General features: G+C 36.8%; 1 protein-coding gene across 7 annotated transcripts in view; it reads right to left on the bottom strand.

The window, feature by feature from the left end:
- Positions 1–18,285, bottom strand: part of RCBTB2 (RCC1 and BTB domain containing protein 2) — a 43,852-nt gene that overhangs the window by 24,560 nt on the left and 1,007 nt on the right. For 2 of the 7 annotated variants that reach the window (XM_040622767.1, XM_040622768.1), the window contains exons 2-4: positions 5,380–5,478; positions 2,187–2,284; positions 1,784–1,849 (exon numbers count right to left, since the gene is read on the bottom strand). The exons of 2 other annotated variants lie outside the window; for them this stretch is intronic. In XM_040622767.1, the coding sequence (XP_040478701.1) occupies positions 1,784–1,825 (42 nt within the window). In that variant the 5' untranslated portion in view covers positions 1,826–1,849; positions 2,187–2,284; positions 5,380–5,478. Of the gene's footprint in view, positions 1–1,783; positions 1,850–2,186; positions 2,285–5,379; positions 5,479–18,285 lie in introns of those variants that run through there. 3 more of the 7 variants (XM_040622771.1, XM_040622770.1, XM_008706860.1) reach the window with 3 other exon arrangements.

Below are 18,285 nucleotides of genomic sequence, written 5' to 3'. Positions count from 1 at the left end.
GCATACATTTACACTCTGGTGAGGTAAATATTTCATATCAGTCTCAAGGAATTGTAGCATCTTTGTTCTCAGAAAAAAAAATATTTCTCTACAACACACATATGAGTGTATATAGGCGTATATATTATATATATTATAAACACGTACATATATTGTATGTATACGTACACTTTGTCTACACAAGAGTGTAGGTAGCACAGGATTCGCACACGGCACCCTGTGGGAGCAGCTACCCTGCACGGCGGCAGCCATCTCTGCAGAAGGCCCCCAACCACCTTTGTGCGCAACTGTTAAGTAAGGGACCGGCTGAGCAAGAGCCAAGGGAAGGCAACAGAAACATCTGCTTGGGGACAAAGCACTACCAGGGAGTGGGAGCTTGACAGTAGACATGATAAGTCATCAAGATCGTGTCTCTAGATTTCAGTCCTAATTTGGCCCAGGTAACCCTCCTTCCTGCACACACTACTGCCAGAGGCAATAACTACTCCCCGGCCAGCCTTCCTTTATTTCCCTTTACATCCAGCCCCCCTCCACCATCTTTCACTGGCATCTGTTTGGGAAATGCAAAGTGGTGAAATTTTAATATCAGCTCAAGGAAAATATAATTAAGGAAACACAGCTCCATAAAATTAGAGACCAAGATGCATTTTATTACTCCGTTGAGAATGTGCTATACCTACATAATTCTTCTCTGGCTGAATGAAGAATCAAACCGATTATGATACTTCACTCAACTCTAGACAACTAAGCTGTCACAATTAAATTTAAAACACAGCATATAGAAATAGAACCAAAATTACCCGTTGGGGGAGGACTAACAAAAAAAAAATTATTTAAAGGAACCCACCAACACCTTGCATTTTGAGGATTTCCTGGCAATGTAACACTTTATACGTAATAGTCATTTCACCACTAATTCTTCTAGTCTGTTTTTTTACTTTACAAAATCTGTTCTTCCCAGGAAAGGTGAGGAATTTTTCGATTAACATTTTATAAGATTCTCAAGTTCTATACATTCCTTTGTCAGCTACTTTTGTATTTTCCTATTAGGGCTCACAAACAAACATTCAAGTCAGCACCTGGTAATACCATGGTTTGGTTTCAGAAGTTTTGCCACCTTTGTACACTATGCTGGCTTTGTATAATTATTTACACCTTGTATTGTGCTTTGACCTTTTATTGTGTTTTGACCATACTTATTTAAAAACTGCAGAAAAATGAAAATTAATAGTGGCAGGTAATATTAAGCTGTTAATAGTGAAGAACAGATATTGCGTCGATTTAATAAAATTAACACAAGATGGAAATCAATGTGCATGCTGAAAGTTGTGAAACTTTTAACATCAGCTGGACACATTGGACTTAAGCTGGTTGACTGTAATGTTGAGCTGTGATGGAAAAGGAATAAATTAAAGAACATCTATGATGAATTAAGAATATGTCATCTAAGATTAGGTATTTTATAATGTTGTTTAACTCTGGGAATGAAGTAAACATTGTTCAACTCAGACCCTTCTGCAGGACACTGTTACCTGTGAAATCTCCAACGGCACCATCGCTGGGAACCCTGCTCTACCCCTCAGGCAATACCCACAGTCTTCTGCCAGCCCCTTTAGCATTCTATACACCCATAATAATCATCTGTTTGCATCTGAGTCACTACAGTGTGAGCCCCTCAAAGACAGATACTTTCACTGATCTTCCTGTTGGGTGACAGTAGATGTTTGATACATGTTTCATGCAACAGAAAATACATGCTCCAAAGGCATGGTTTTTTTCTAACCTTGCCACTTTCTCCATAGGAAAGGGAAAGCTCTTCTTCCATATGGACTCAGTCCTGTGCAGTCCCCTAAGGAAAAAGTATGTGGTAAAATCAGGATCCCATATGTTGAATGAAACTAGGCAGGTTAAAATGATTTTACTTCCAATTAACAGAGAAAATAAGCTAAGCTCAAATATGGTGAAGGGAAGATAAGGGTTTAGGCATGAGAGTTAATAGCTATAAAACCCAAAAGGTGTTTTAACTGTTCTGGAACTATCATATGGTCTCTTATGGGAATCCTCCTGCAGAGGTCTGGAAAAGTAATCCCAGGACAAATGAAGATTCTTAAATCTATTACGAAATAAGTAAAAAATTTTCATTTTACAGTTGACCTACTATAGATAAGAAAAAATAAATTTTAGACCTTGGTCAAATTTTCCCTGGGATTGGAAAGTTCCAAATCACTGTGAAGAGCAGACTTATCAGTTCTCAGCTCCACTGAAGAGTATATGATTTGCTAAGCTGGGGGGAAAAAAAAAGGAAGAATGAATGAAAAAATGAAAGGATGAAGAATGAATATGGCTTTGTTTATTCTAGACCTTAACAACAAATCTGCATCAAAAGCCATCAAGTATGTAGCAACAGTACTCAATGTTCTTGCCTTAATTAACCGTCTCCACAATGACTACCTTCTACCACATAAAAGTACAGCAGAAGCAGCGTTATCAAAAGATACGCAGCATGGGCTCTCTCTTCACTCCGAGGATCCCCTTTAATATTTCTTCCAGGGCAGGTCTGGACTGTGGTTCAATCATTACACAGTAAACTATCTCATCACTAAAAATAAATGTAAATAAATATTCTCTCCCTCCCCAAAAACAGTTGAATGAAAGCATATTTAATAAGGTTGATATTTCTGATTTATGAGTTTGGGTTCTATTTCCTCAAATATAATCCACATTTCAAGAGCTAACAGAACATTTTATCTGGTATTATCTACAAGCAGTTAGAACCTTATAACAGACAGATAAAAACAATAATCAAAATAAGGTCAAGTCTTAACCGTGTCCCTTATCAATGTTTTATATGCCCTTGAGGATACTAGTAAAATTTTGTTTTCCTCGGCTATAAAAACGTCTCTCAGAATATAAGGAAAAATCACACTAATTGAATAATTATAGCTCAAACTATGGCAACGGATACAAATCATTATTTCTTTCTTTTTAAAAAATTTTGATTTATTTACATATGTATGTATGTATGTATGTATGTATGTATTTGTTTAGAGAGTGTGAGCAGGGGAAGGGCATAAGGAGAGGGACAGAATCTCAAAGCAGACTCCACCCTGAACGCTGAGCCCAAAGCAGGGCTCCATCTCACCACCCTGAGATCATGACCTGAGCCAAAATCAAGAGTTGGTAATTAACCAACAAGCCACCCAGGTGCCCCACAAATCATTATTTCTGATGTTTGGAAAAGACATATTTGTTTTTAAAAGAATCACTTAGACTTTTCTCACTTATAAACTTAAAAAACGTGATCTAGTTGCCAATATGGAAAGATAATTTCATGTGACAGTTACTCCTATGTGATCTGTCTTCTCTACTAATTTGCAAACTGTTTGAGAGGCAACCATGACTAGTTCACTGCTATAACCACCGCAGGACACGGCTCAGAGAACACGAGACTATATATTGGTGGAAAGCATTATCTGAATACAGCTTTTTGTATATTGGAGACAGCCTGCATTGAGGTTCTTTTCTTTTTGTTTCATCCTAACTGCAACAACATTTCCCACATCTACCTCAAGTTTACTAGAACAAGAAATAAAAAAGAGAGGGAAAAAAGAAAGTAGAAGAGAAGGGGGGAAAAAAGTAGAGGAAGGGGTGTCAAAGGCAAGAAAAACAAGGAAATACAAGGAGAAAAAGGGACCAAAGAAGAGATGTCACTGCCCCCATAGTCATGTAGGCCACTTTGGCTCCTAGGAGAAGGGAAATCGTGCTAATACACTAAGATCCTAGAACAGCAATCCTGGGTTGTTGTTTCCCATCCCATCCCCCTACCATTGTAGGTAACCAATTTTATTGGTTTCTGGTTTATTCTTCCTGTATTTCTTTGCAAAAATAAGCAGATATGTGTCTGTGTTTTTATTTCCTAATTCCTCTTTATACAAAAACTAGCATACTTTATATACTCTGGCAATTTGCGTTTTTCCCCCCCACTTAACAATATCTCCTGGAAGTCACTCCTTATCAGTTAACAGAGATTTTTTTTTAATCAGCTGAGTATCCTGGGTTTTTTTTTTTGTTTTTTTATCCTGGTTTTTTTTTTTTTTTTAAGATTTTATTTATTTATGTGACAGAGAGACAGCCAGCGAGAGAGGGAACACAGCAGGGGAGTGGGAGAGGAAGAAGCAGGCTCCCAGCGGAAGAGCCCGATGTGGGGCTCGATCCCGGAACGCCGGGATCACGCCCTGAGCCGAAGGCAGACGCTTAACAACTGCGCTACCTAGGCGCCCCTTAATCCTGGTTTTTTAAGGAGTAAAATAAATAGCTCTTTTTGGTGTCTTTGGTCAATTTCGAGTACAATAACTCCTTAAAAATTAGAATGGTGGAACATAGGCCATTCTGTTTGACTATTTGAATTAAGACATAATTGCATGAATGGCATATTGAAATTACCATATTTCAAGAAATAACATTTGTAAAATTCAATTAAGACTAAACATAAGATTAGCATAATTTCGTCTCTATTGGTCAGGGTGTTGTTGAAGATTTAAAAATTATTCAAGAATAATTACTATTGTACAGTACTATGAAAAAATTGTTGAATTCTCTAGCATTATGGAAAGTAGTTGGATTTTTTTCCCTAACATTATTCCAAGGTGATCAAACATAATAGAGAAAACTAGCTTCTCCAATTTACACCACTTGAGGAATACAGTTTATGGAATATATGTAAGGATTATAGTTATTTTATCCTGTTATCTCCATGGTTTCACCTGGCTATTATTATTTTGAGAGAGAGTGTGTGTGAGAGCAGAGGGAGAGGGAGAGAATCTTAAGCAGACTCTGTGCGCTGAGCACAGAGCCCAATGCAGGGCTTGATCTCACAACCATGGGATCGTGACCTGAGCTGAAATCAAGAGTCAGATGCTTAACTGACTGAGCCACCCAGGCACCCCTCACCAGGCTGTTATTAATATAAATGTTATAGCAGTATATCAATATCTACTTCTTAAAAATCCACAATAAACACACAGAATACCACATCCATGAATTCTAAATAATAGTAGCAACAATAACAATTAAAATAAACAGTTACCTTATACCATTTAATACCCTTTATTAAGTGCCTTACATTATCTCATTAAACTTTATAATAGCCAAAAGAAACAGATACAATCATTGCCTCCATTTTATGGACATGTTTCAAAAATCTGACCAACCAACACCAACCAATCAGGGTTAGAGCCAGTATGTGAACCCAGGATAATGTCAAAACTCCTCTCCTGGACCCTCCCCTGTATTGCAGGGACATTTTAAGTTTTCCTGTGCAGGTTCCAATTTTATTTTGTACGGCCTGGTTGGGAATGTTCCATCCAAAAATTTTTATACCTGATTGTTTCAAATTTCTGGAGCCCTGTATTCAGTCATTTTTAGTCCTGTTCCTTCTAGATCCTTGTAAGGTTGTCTTCTAGGATAAAGTTAATGTGACTGAAAAACATAAATATATAAATAAATTCTATTAGAGAAAAGCAGAGAAGGAAAAGAATATACCATCTTACAACTTTAACAAGTCATTATTTATCTGAGAAGTATATAGTTCAAAAATTATATTAGCTCTATTATTAAAAAGTCAGCAGTGGAGGTGCTCAATTATTAAAAAGTTAATATTGTAAAATATAACCTTTAGATATTACACTTTGTAAATTTTGGGACCATGCTCCAACAATTTGGACACTGTAACATATAAAAAAAAAACACAGACTAAAAAAAGTTTAATTTGTAGTATGTCAACATAGAAAATGCAAGGGAAGGATTCTGGAATGTGAAAAAAGCAAAACTTTGAAACTTTTGGAAGAAAGTAGAGAAAACACCTTTGTGACTCTCAGGGTAGGGAAAGATTTCTTAAATTAGACACAAAAGCGTAAACCACAAAGAAAAGACTGGTGAAATTTACTACATGAAAACTTTAAAAATATGGCATACTAAAAGACAAGATGAGCAAAGGAACACACATGCCACAGAATGGGAGAAGGTATTTTCAACATATGTAACTGATGGCTCGCAAAGGATCTGCATCCAGAATAGATAAAGAATACCTAAAAATCAGTAAGAAAAAAACAATCCACCTTAGAAATGGGCAAAAGAGAAGGCAATTCACAGAAATAATTAATAAACATATTAAAATATGCTCAAATTCACTACGGAAATGCAATCACAATGAGATAGATCTCACCCATCACCTCTGCAAAACTGAAGAGGGATAATGCCTAGCGTTAATGAGGATGCAGCTCAAATATCAAATACCACACTCATGCTGCTAGAAGAAGCGTAACCTGGCATAATCACTTTAAAGAGCAACTCAACAATATTTAGGCCAGAGCAGTGTCTTCCATTCAATCTTTTTTGATACATATATGTACCTGAAACAAAAGGTTCATAAAATAACTTATTACCCTTATTATATGAGGTGCTCAGGGATATCTTCTTTTCTATTTTTTCTATCTTTTTCTGTTCTATTCTACCCCTACTCTGTCCTATTTTATCCTTTCCTATTTCATTTTTAAAAGAAAATGTTGGTCTCAACCCACTAAAATAATTTCAAGAGCACTCATAAGTCAGGCCTTATAGCTTGGACAGCGCTGGCCTAGCTGGACTCTAGAGCATATATGCCACTGTTTGCAACAGCGAAGAACTAGAAAGAGCAAACAGAATTGATCAAGAGGATTCATCAGCAGGGGCGCCTGGGTGGCACAGCGGTTAAGCGTCTGCCTTCGGCTCAGGGCATGATCCCGGCGATCTGGGATCGAGCCCCACATCAGGCTCTTCTGCTATGAGCCTGCTTCTTCCTCTCCCACTCCCCCTGCTTGTGTTCCCTCTCTCGCTGGCTGTCTCTATCTCTGTCGAATAAATAAATAAAATCTTAAAAAAAAAAAAAAAAGAGGATTCATCAGCAGAATTTATAAACTGGCATGTGTATACCATATAGCAATTAAAATAAATTACCCAGAATCAACTCAGATAAATATCTAAAACAATTTTAGCCAAAAATCACTAAGTCACAGAATGATACATATGGTACACTATTTAATACAGTATTTGATCTAATTTGATAAAGTTTAAAACATGCAAAAAATACTATTTGGTAAAGATTTAAAAACATGCAGAGAGCAACACTATTTTAATGTGTTGTGGATACTGATATATACATATATATACATATACACATATATATGTATATGTGTATATATATATGTACATATATGGCTGGACTTTGACGGGAATTTTTTTCATAGGAAAGTTTTGATGAAGGTGATGCCACAGATAAAATGTAATTCTTTCAATGAATTGGTATGATTTCGCTTTTCCATCTGACAAGACAGTTTTCATGATGTTAAGCTTAAGTTATACTAATCATCTGAGTACAGGAGAATAAGGTTACTTAATTTTTTTAAAAGATTTTATTTATTTATTTAATTGAGAGAGGGCATGTGTGAGAAAGAGAGCAAGAGAGCGTGCACCTGCACAAGCAGGGAGGAGGGGCAGAGGGAGAGGGAGAGGCAGACTCCCCGCTGAGCAGGGAGCCCAACACGGGGTGTGATCCCAGGATCCCAGGATCATGACCTGAGACAAAGGCAGATGCTCAACTGACTGAGCCACCCAGGTGCCCCAAGGTTACCCGGTGATAAAGAAAACACAATTTTGGAATCATAATACATCTATTCTAACAATCCCTTTACCATGGACAAAATAATTCAACAAAGGCTTGATAATCACAATTTATAAACCATAATTTCTTTTGCCATCAGAAACATAAAATTTTATCAATACCAAAGGAAGATAACAAATAAATAACATAAACAAAGTACAGTATCTCAAATGCCATGGAAGAATACCCAAAATAGAAAAAAAGTTTACTATTATCATATTAGAATGGCAAAAATGTGTTTTCTATTTCTGGTCTAAAACTGCTTACAATGATCCAGCAATTGCACTACTAGGTATTTACCCAAAAGATACAAAAATACTGATTTGAAGGGATACATGCAGCCCGATGTTTATAGCAGCATTACCCACAACTGCCAAACTATGGAAAGAGCCCAAATGTCTGACTGAAGAATGGATAAAGAATGGTAAAGAATGGAATATTACTTAGCCATAAAAAAGGATGAAATCTTGCCATTTGCAACAATGTGAATGGAGCTAGACAATATTATGCTAAGTGAAATTAAGTCAGTGAGAGAAAAACAAATACCATACGATTTCACTCATATGTGTATTTGAAGAAACAAAACATACGAACATGGAGTGGGGGGAAGGAGAAGCAGACCTGAAAACAGACTCTTAACTATAGAGAACAGACTGAGGGGTTGCTGGAGGGGAGGTGGGCAGTGGGATGGGGTTAAATAGGTGATGGATATTAAGGAAAGCAGGAGCATCAGGTGTTGTGAGTGATGAATCACTAAATTCTACACCTGAAACTAATACTACACTGTATGATAACTGGAGTTTAAATAAAAATTTGAAAAAGAGGAGCACCTGGGTGGCTCAGTCAGTTAAGCGTCTGCCCTTGGCTCAGGTCATGATCCCAGGGTCCTGGGATCAAGCCCCACATCAAGCTCTCTGCTCAGCAGGGAGCCTGCCTCTCCCTCTATCTGCTGCTCCATGTGCTTGTGCTCTCTCTTTGTCAAATAAATAAATAAAATCTTAAAAAAAAAAAAACTTGAAAAAGAAAAAAAAATTAAAAAATAAAGCTGCTTACAAATTTCCTGCACATGAAGGGCACTGTTTCTTAGGGCAGAGGCTGGTATCTGTATCAAGAAGATCTTCACAGTGACGGTGTTTCCAGACTTAAAACTTGGCTCATGTATGTAGCTAATTATTCATATTAAAAAATGCTTTGCTAAACAGTTGTAAAATAGTTCCTTATGCATTTCCTCATTTTGCTTAAATGTAAAAAGAAAACTATGCTATTATAAAATCATACGTACTCACATTTGCCTTGCATACTGAAAGAAAATGGGAGAACAAATACCCTTTCAAAGCAGAAACTTCTGCCACTGATCTGTCTTTAGAGGACCTAAATTGGATACTCACAGGGCCAATGCTGTAAGTTTTTGCAAGAGTAATTTTCAAAAGTAAATATACATCAACTGAGGTAATTTTTTGTATGACATTTCTTTTTTTTTTCTTTTTTTCTTTTTTTTTTGCTTTTGTGCAAGTTTCTTTCTGATGTGGAAAGCCAACAATCATATTACAATAAGCACATTATATAGTATATTGGAAGGTGATGGAGCCATAAAAATGAAAAAAATGAAAATGGAGTATGATAAGAAGGATCAGGAATCTTGAGGGTTGATATTAAGGTTTTCAGTTTTAAACAGGGTGGTCAGAGAGCCTCCTTGAGTATCTGATCTTTGAAGAAAGGCTTGAAGAAAACGAAGAAGTGAGCTATGAGTACATCTAGAGCAAAAGTGATCCATACACAAAATCTATCCAGTGCTAATGGTCTGAGGTAAGAAGGTTTGAGCAGAAAAGTGACAAGATCTGATTTTGTTTTCAGAGTCACACTGGTTCTATGCTGATAATATTTCTGTTATTCTATTTTTATTTTTACTGAGGTATAACTGACACGCAACGTTAGTTTCAGGTGTAAAATGTAATGATTCCACATCTGTATATGCTGTGAAATGATCAACACAATAAATCTAGTCGCTACCTATCATCATAAAAAGTTACAAAAAAAGTTTTTTTTTTTCTTTCAGGACACCTGGGTGGCTCAGTAGGTTAAGTGTCTGCCTTCGGCTCAGGTCGTGATCCCGGGGTCCTGGGATCGAGTCCCACATTGGGTTCCTTGCTCAGCAGGGAGCCTGCTTCTCCCTCTGCCTGCCGCTTCCCCTGCTTGTGCTCTCTCTCTCTCTCTGACAAATAGATAAATAAAAATTTTTTTAAAGTTTTTTTTCTTTTTCTTTCTTGTGATGAGAACTTTCAAGATCTACTCTCCTGGCAACATTCAAATATGCACCTACAATATTATTGACTATAGTCAGCACGCGCACACCACATCTCCTTGACCTTTTCATTTCATACCTTGAAGTCTGTACCTCCCAAGCCCCTTCATCCATTTCATTCTTTCCCCCAAACCCCCCCACGCCTGGCAACCACCATTCTGTTCTCCATATCCATGACTTTCATTTTGTTTGTTTCTTAGATTCCACATATAAGTGACATCGTACAGTAGTTGCCTTTCTCCGATTTACTTAGCATAGTGACCTCTAGATCCATCCGTGTTGTCACAAATGGCAAGATCTCATTCCTTTCTATGGCTGAGTAGTATTCCATTCTGTATATATACCACATCTTCTTTATCCATTCATCCATCTGAGGACACTTAGGGTGTTTCTATACGTTGGCTATTGTAAATAATGCTGTAATGAACAAAGGGGTGAATACATCTTTTCAAATTACTGTTTTTATTTCCTTTCAGTAAATACCCAGAGATGGAATTATTGGATCATAGGTGCTTTTAATTTTTTGAGAAACCTCTGTTTTCCATAGTGCCTGCACCAATTGACATTCCCACCAATAACGCACATGGGTTCCCTTTTCCTCACAACCTTGCCAACACCTGTTATTTCTTGGCATACTGATAACAGCCATCTAACAGGTGTGAAGTGACATCTCATTGTGGTTTTGACTTGCATTTCCCTGATGATTGGTGATGTTGAGCATCTTTTCCTGTGCCTGTTGGCCATCTGTATGTCTCCATTGGAAAAATGTGTATTCAGATCCTCTGCCCATTTTTAATTGGATTGTTTATTTGCTATTGAGTTGTAGGAGTTCTTTATCGTTTTTTAATATTAACTCCTTATCAGATATATGATTTGCAAATATTTTCTCCCATTCTGTAGTCTGCCTTTTCATTTTGTTGGTGGTTTCCTTTGCTGTGCAGAAGCTTTTTAGTTTGATATAGTCCCACATGTTTATTTTTGCTTTTAGAGTCAGATCCGAAAAGCATTGTCAAGACCAATGTCAAGAGGCTTACGGCCTATGTTTTCTTCTAGTTTTATGGCTTCAAGTCTTACATTTTAGTCTTTAATCCATTTTGAGTTGATTTTTGTGTATGGTGTAAGATAAGTAGTCTAGTTTCATTCTTTTGCATGTAGCTATTCAGTTTCCCCAACACCATTTATTAAAGAGGTTGTCCTAATCCCCATTGTATATTCTTGCATCCTGTGTTGTAAATTAGTTGAACATATATGCATAGGTTTATTTCTGGGCTCCCTATTCTCTTCCATTGATGTAGCTGTTTGTTCTTATACCTATATCACACTGTTTTGATTACTATGACTTCATAATATACTCTGAAATCAGGAAGCATGATACCTCCAGTTTTGTCCTTCTTTCTCAAGATTGCTTTGGCTAGCCAGAGTCTTTTGTGGTTCCATACAAATTTTAGGATTGTATGTTCTACTTCTGTGAAAAATGCCATTGGTACTTTGACAGGAATTTCACTGAATCTATAAATTGCTTTGGGTAATAGGGACATTTTAGCATTCTTTCAATCCATGAGCATGGGGTATCTTTGCATTTATTTGTGTCTTCTTCAATTTCTTCCATCAATGTCTTACAGTTTTCAGCATATAGGTCTTTCACCTTCTTCCTTAAATTTATTCCTAAGTATTTTATTCTTTTTGATGCAATTGTAAACAGGATTTTCTTAATATCTGTTTCTCATAGTTTGTTGTTAGTGTATAGAAATGCAAAAGATTTTTGTATGTTGATTTTATACACTGCAACTTCACTGAATTCATTTATTCTTTACTAAATTAAAAAAACTATTTCTTCATGATTCAGTCATGGAAAGTTTCTATGAATGTATCCATTTTTTCTTGGTTGTCCAATATGCTGGGCTATAATTCTTCATAGTAGTCTCTAATCATCCATTGTATTTGCAGTATCAGTTGTAATTGCTCTTTCATTTCTGATTTTATTTGAACCTCTCTTTTTTTTCCTTGGTGAGTCTAGCTAAAGGCTAACTTTGTTTACCTTTTCAAAGAACTAGCTTTTAGTTTCATTGATCTTTTCTATTATCTTTTTAGTCTCTGTTTCATTTCCACTCTGATCTTTGTTATTTTCTTCCTTCTATTACCTTTGGCTTTGTTATTTTTCTAGCTTCTTTAAGTATAAAGTTAAATTGTTTGAGATTTTTCTTATTTCTTTAGGTAGGCCTGAATCCCTATAAACATCCTTCTTACAACTACTTTTGCTGAATCATATAGATTTTGTAAGTTATTATAATTCCATTTTACTTTGTCTCAAGATATTTTTTTTCTCCTTTGATTTTTTTGATTGACCCATTGGTCAGTAGCATGTTGTTTAATCTCTATATGATTTTTTTAAATGTTTTTTATTATATTATGTTAGTCACCGTACAGTACATCCCTGGTTTCTGATGTAAAGTTCGATGATTCATTAGTTGCGTGTAACACCCAGTGCACCATGCAATACGTGCCCTCCTTACTACCCATCACCAGTCTATCCCATTCCCCCACCCTCCTCCCCTCTGAAGCCCTCAGTTTCTCAGAGTCCATAGTCTCTCATACTTCATTCCCCCTTCTGATTTCCCCCCCTTCTTTATCCCTTTCTTCTCCTACCGATCTTCCTAGTTCTCATGATCTATATGATTTTCTAACCCTTTCTCTCTCTTTTCTCCTTCTGGGACCCTTACAATGCCAATGTTATTCCATTTTATGTTGTCCCATAGGTTCCTTAAGCTAGCTTCATTTTTTTAAATTATTTTTTCCTTTTTGTTGCTCTGTTTGAGTTCCACTGCCCTGTCTTCTTGATCATCAATCATTTCTTTTGCTTCATCTAGTCTGCTGTTGAACTCCCTCTAGTGTATTTTTCAGTTCAGTGATCATATTCTTCAGTTCTGTGGCTTCAGTTGGTACTTTCTTATATATTCTCTTTGTTTGAAGTTCTCACTGTATTCATTCATTCTTCTCCCAAGTTTGGTGAACGTCTTTTTGACCATTACTTTGAGACCCCAAGCATAGACCCTGTTCACCTCTAGACCAGGCAATCTGACAGTGTCCCCCGGGTGACAGTTGCAAAAACTGGGGCTTCAGACCAATGTAATCTCCTTTCTGGGAGGTCCTGGCAATCTGTGGCGAGGCTGAGTGAAGATGGAAAGATGGCATCCCCCAGGCTATATTCCCTGAGAGCACCTTTGCAGCCTCTAAATGCGTGGCAGACCTGAAGTCTGCCCCTCGGGCTGAAGTGCCAGGAAAAGTACACAGGCTTTTTTCACAAATACACTGGGGGTGCGTTTTAGTCTGTCTTTTGTGCAGTGCCTTCGGGGTGACGGCCTACCAAGAACTCTTTTTCCACTCGTTAAAGTCCTATGGAACTCAGGAACACAAGCCTGCCTACCCATGGTATCAAGTTAGAGGAAGAGTGCAAAAATGGCACCCACCAGCGTCTCTGTCCCTAGAGAGAGTCCCAACAGGCCCAGCCTGTTGCGCAGATGCTTTAAGGTTAGCAAATAAATCTTCTTCACATAGAGTTTAGGCACTTTTCAAACTGCTGCTTTTGTGCTGGTTCCCAGGGCAAGTGAGTCTGCACACAAGCCCTATAAGAGAAATATCTCAGTTCTCTATAGCCTTTTGGGTCTCCTGATGTGAGATCCATTGGTTTTCAAAGCTAGATGTTTGGGGAGCTCATCTCTTCATTGCAGGTCCCAGGGTTTGGGGTGCCTGATATGGAGTATAAACCTCATTCATCAAGGAAGTTCCAGACTTGTGAGATTCTTCCCAACTGTGGGCTGCCACTCTGGCAGTGGGGTTTTTGGTGAAACCATCCATATGTGGCCCTTTTACTGTTTTGTTGTGAAGTAGCTGTTCAGTTAGTTCTCAAGTCTTTTTCAGAGGGAATTTTTCCATATGTAGCTGTAGATTTGGTAGGTCTGTGGGAGGCAGTGAGTTTAGGATCTTCCTACACCACCATTTGGACTACCCCCCTCAACATTTCCTATTATATCTGTTTTCTTAAACTTGTACAGTTCAGCAATTTATTTCCAAATTATCCCTGTTTGAAACAGATAACTCCTTAATCTTACAGATTGTATTTTGAGAGTTTTCCCTACACTCTTAATAGCTACGTAGTTGGAAACTGGATGATAAGAAGATAGTCTTTTGATAACTGAACATGATATACATATCAATACTTAATCCTCTCAAAGAACAGGTCAAATAATTCAGTTCCCTACACAAAATATATAATAAGGAGCCTCTACATATTACTGTTGGTAAACAATGTTAATCAGTGTGTTTGCTACTAGGACAATGTGTCATATTACTTGGTAATACCTCTGACCCAAATAAAGAGTTAAGCTGATTACAGGACATACATTCATTTGCCTAATTTATTCAACAAATGTTAATTTGGTGCCTGGAGTAGGTACTAAACTGAAAGCAAATTTACATAAAAGAAAAAACAAAATAATGTGGAACAAAAAGATATCCACCTCCCAGGTGCTTGTGTCAACATAACCCCAACACAACAGCACTTGTGGGCCTTAAGATCTAATAAACTAGACACACTGTATCCATAAGAACAAAGCATTTTCCATGGAAACTGATATTTTGCAATTAACCAGGAACTTTTAAATGCTAATAACCACTCTTTAAAAGTAATCCCTGAAATGAAAAAAATAGTAATTTCTGCAGAGAAAACCCAGAGTTATATATATATACACAATTGTGTTATTATATATAAATATATTAATATATAAATATTTTATTATATAAAAATAAATTACTATATATAAATATATATTAATTCAACTTAATAATATGAGGTCAACTCTAAAGCTATGCTTGAAAAATACAATATATAAAAAAGTTTTTTGGCAATATTGAACTCAATGCTTTTAACAAATTCTCCCATCTGGACAATAAAGTTGATGATACTTTTATAAACAAAGAAATGGGACAATAAAGAAAACTAATGTCTTTTAAGATGCCAGCAGTTTGCAGCACCAGTGTGTTAATGAGCTCCAGACCAAGTAAATGTCAATGGGGTACTGATGCTTAGCTGAACGATATGCTAGCTGAACTATATGCTAGCTGAACCATTAAATGGTATGTCATCTGTAAGTTATGATGATAAATATAATATAGTATAAGAAAACATGATCCCAATTATCACTTGTAAAAAAGGATGACAGCTATAGCTTACCTCTACTTGAATGAGAGGTCATAAGCCTATGACAAATAACAGTAAAATACCTACACAGCTGCTAACTAATGTGGGACAATTATAAACAGGATGGACAAAACTGAAAAACCAAGAAGCACAACTAAAACAAAGGTACAACCTCAAAGGAAATGACATTGCCAGGTTTATGATAAACATTAAACAGACTTAGAGCACAGAAACATCATTGCTATTTTAACTATGTTGGTAAAAAGGTTTCCAAATTTCATCAAGAGAGATGAGGCAGATCTCCAGTCCCAAGCAAACTTGTATTTAGTTTGAAGAGATTACTGAGCTCATCAAAGTTAGCCTTTTCAAACACACACAGCAAAAGTCCCCTTTTCAGATATGAAAAATTATCAACATAAGCTATACAAATCTTTCTATGTTGTTAAACTAGCTAAAATGAGTTAGTACTTAAGAAATTTGTAAATCCATTTGAAATTTAGGTCCTTATAGATCTAGTACAATTAAAAAAAAAATCCCAACATGCCTATGAAATAGAATCCTAATTGTGAAAGATCTTTGTTCCACAACATAAACATTCCTTCAGCATGGTAGGCTTTCTTAGCCTTGGCTCATTTCCATTTGGGATTCATTTTGTTCAGTATCATATACATTCAATGTAATACTAAACATATTATAATGTGATCACTATTTATGATTTACTTACTACCTGTCATCCACTAGTACTTGTTAGCTCAAAATATCTTCCATGGAGAGATATACATAATAGATAGTAGCTCAGGTTAGGTTAGCAAGGCTGAGACATGTAAGACACACACTTCAGTATCAGATATATGCTGAAAAAAACCCATTATGCCTTAAATTTCCTAAAGACTCTCACATTAAGATGGGATCACCACGTGAAATAGATACATATTCCTTCCTGATAATGAAAGTGAGAAGGATATCTGCCTTCCACTGAATGATACTATAAATATCCCTTTCAGAGAGGCAAACTATCTGCTCCTTTGAAGTAAATATCCTCATGTAGTCTTCTATTTTTAGCCTCAGACAGGAGTCTTTGATGTCATTCTGCAACCCTGATAATTCTACTCCTGGTCTCAAATCTTTCTTATCTGGTCAATTTTGATTTATACTAATTCAACCCCAGTAAACCTCAAAAGTAGTGGTATCTTAGGGGCATTTTAATTTTGCTTTAACCAAGTGATAAAACCAAAATTAAATATGACAAATTCCTTAAGGCTTAGGCAAACCCCACAGGTACCTTATATTTATAGTTCCGGATTAATAGTTTTTGATATTTAAACATAGTGTTTGTGATCTACTTAACGTAACTGGCCCAAAAGACACAGTTTATTTTCTAAAACTGTTCCTATCAGCCTCTTTCTCTAAGGCTTGTCTGGTTCATTCAGAAATCTCTAAGAGCAATAATTTAATACTTAACACATGACATCATACCAGGTGAACCTTCAATATAATTTCAAATAAAGAAAAGCAACTGACCACTCTTAGAAAACAACTTCACTAATCAATTACAGTCAGAGAGATATTAAGCAATTGCAATGTACGGTAGTATGTGCAGAAAATATACACTTTTTCTCAACGCATCTGTAGTATTCATTTGGCTAGTCTCTTCCACTTAAGAGCCCAGTCACTTCATATGATGTACTAGGTTAAACAGTAAAATTCTGAATAATTTGAACCAATTTGGAAAAAAAAATGTTTTACATATATACTATAAAATATGGTTTTATTTGTCACAATGGTCGTGCTGTGGGCTCCCATCAAATTTATGTGGAGAATGGCAAGGAACATTTTCTCCCAGAAAGATGATTCAAAAAACTAGTTCTCTGTCTTGAACATCACCTTCAGTTTATCCTTCAGACCCACCATAACCTGCTGTATAAAACTGCAACCCACACCTGTACTCTCAGGCTTCTTTCTCTGCTCTTTTTTCATTTTTCATAGCACTTATAATTTTCTAAATGATAATCAAATACGTTTACTGTCAATCATTCTTTTCTAGAATGTAAGTTCCAGAGGGAAGGGATCTTTGTCTGTCTTGTTCACTGACATATCCTAAACACCTGAACAGAACCTGATACAAAGTCATCACTCAATATTTGTTGAATGAATGAATGAATGAATGAATGAGTCCACACTGAGAATTCAGTACAAAATATTTCTGGAGTCAGATTTCAATTTCATTTATACAGTTAACAAACATCTACTGTGCTCTGAATATGGGGGAGACAGCATACACATACAAATATGTATTATCAGACAGTGATAAGTGCTATAAATTCAAAGCAGGGTAAGAGGTTGGAAAGAGAGAGCCACAGCTATTTTAAATAACGGGAGTCGCCTCTGAAGTGATGGCCATTGTTCTGTGCCTTGGATGAAGGTATGTGCCATACATATTTGGGTGGAGGAGGAGAATGAGCTTTGAGCATGGAAGAAAGAGCAAATGCCTAGGCCCTAGGGTGGAGGTCCATTTGGTAAGCCCAGCAAGCCCAATGAGGCCAGTATGGTGGAAGTGGGGTGTGCAAGAATTTATCATTCCAATTGCCTTTATCTGCTACTTAATAACATATATATACTGCCTAATGCCCTGGGAAATAGAGATTACCTTTCACCTAGAGTACTCAGGTTCCCTGGTAGTAAGCGCTTCTTCTATTCCAGCCCCCAAATGTCTGTATCGGCACATCATATAAGATTACAAGCTACAGTAAGACATTGCTAAAAACCGCCCCAAGTAGCCTCAGGAGTCACCAAACTGACTTTTACTAAGTACCACGGCGCAGGAAGGTGTAAAGCCAAGTTCGAACTTGGTAAGAACAGAAGGCTCCATAAACATTCATTTGGGGGGGGGGGGGGGGGGGAGCGTCGTCCCAAAGCAATTTGTCAACTCTACCACTTTCACTCAGCTCTAAGACTAAGTCGCCAAGAGTGGTACGAGGCAGTTCTGTGACACGCATTTTGTGACAGTCCTGGACTCGCACTCCTCCGACATTTTATGTCACTCCCCAAAGAACAAAACCAAAAAGTTCGCTCTGAACTCGCCTTCCAACT

Source organism: Ursus maritimus, unplaced genomic scaffold (genome assembly GCF_017311325.1).
Source record: "Ursus maritimus isolate PB19 unplaced genomic scaffold, ASM1731132v1 scaffold_10, whole genome shotgun sequence".
Classification (NCBI taxonomy): domain Eukaryota; kingdom Metazoa; phylum Chordata; class Mammalia; order Carnivora; family Ursidae; genus Ursus; species Ursus maritimus.
Note: the sequence above shows the minus strand (reverse complement) of the source record. Positions and strands in the feature narration are given on the sequence as shown.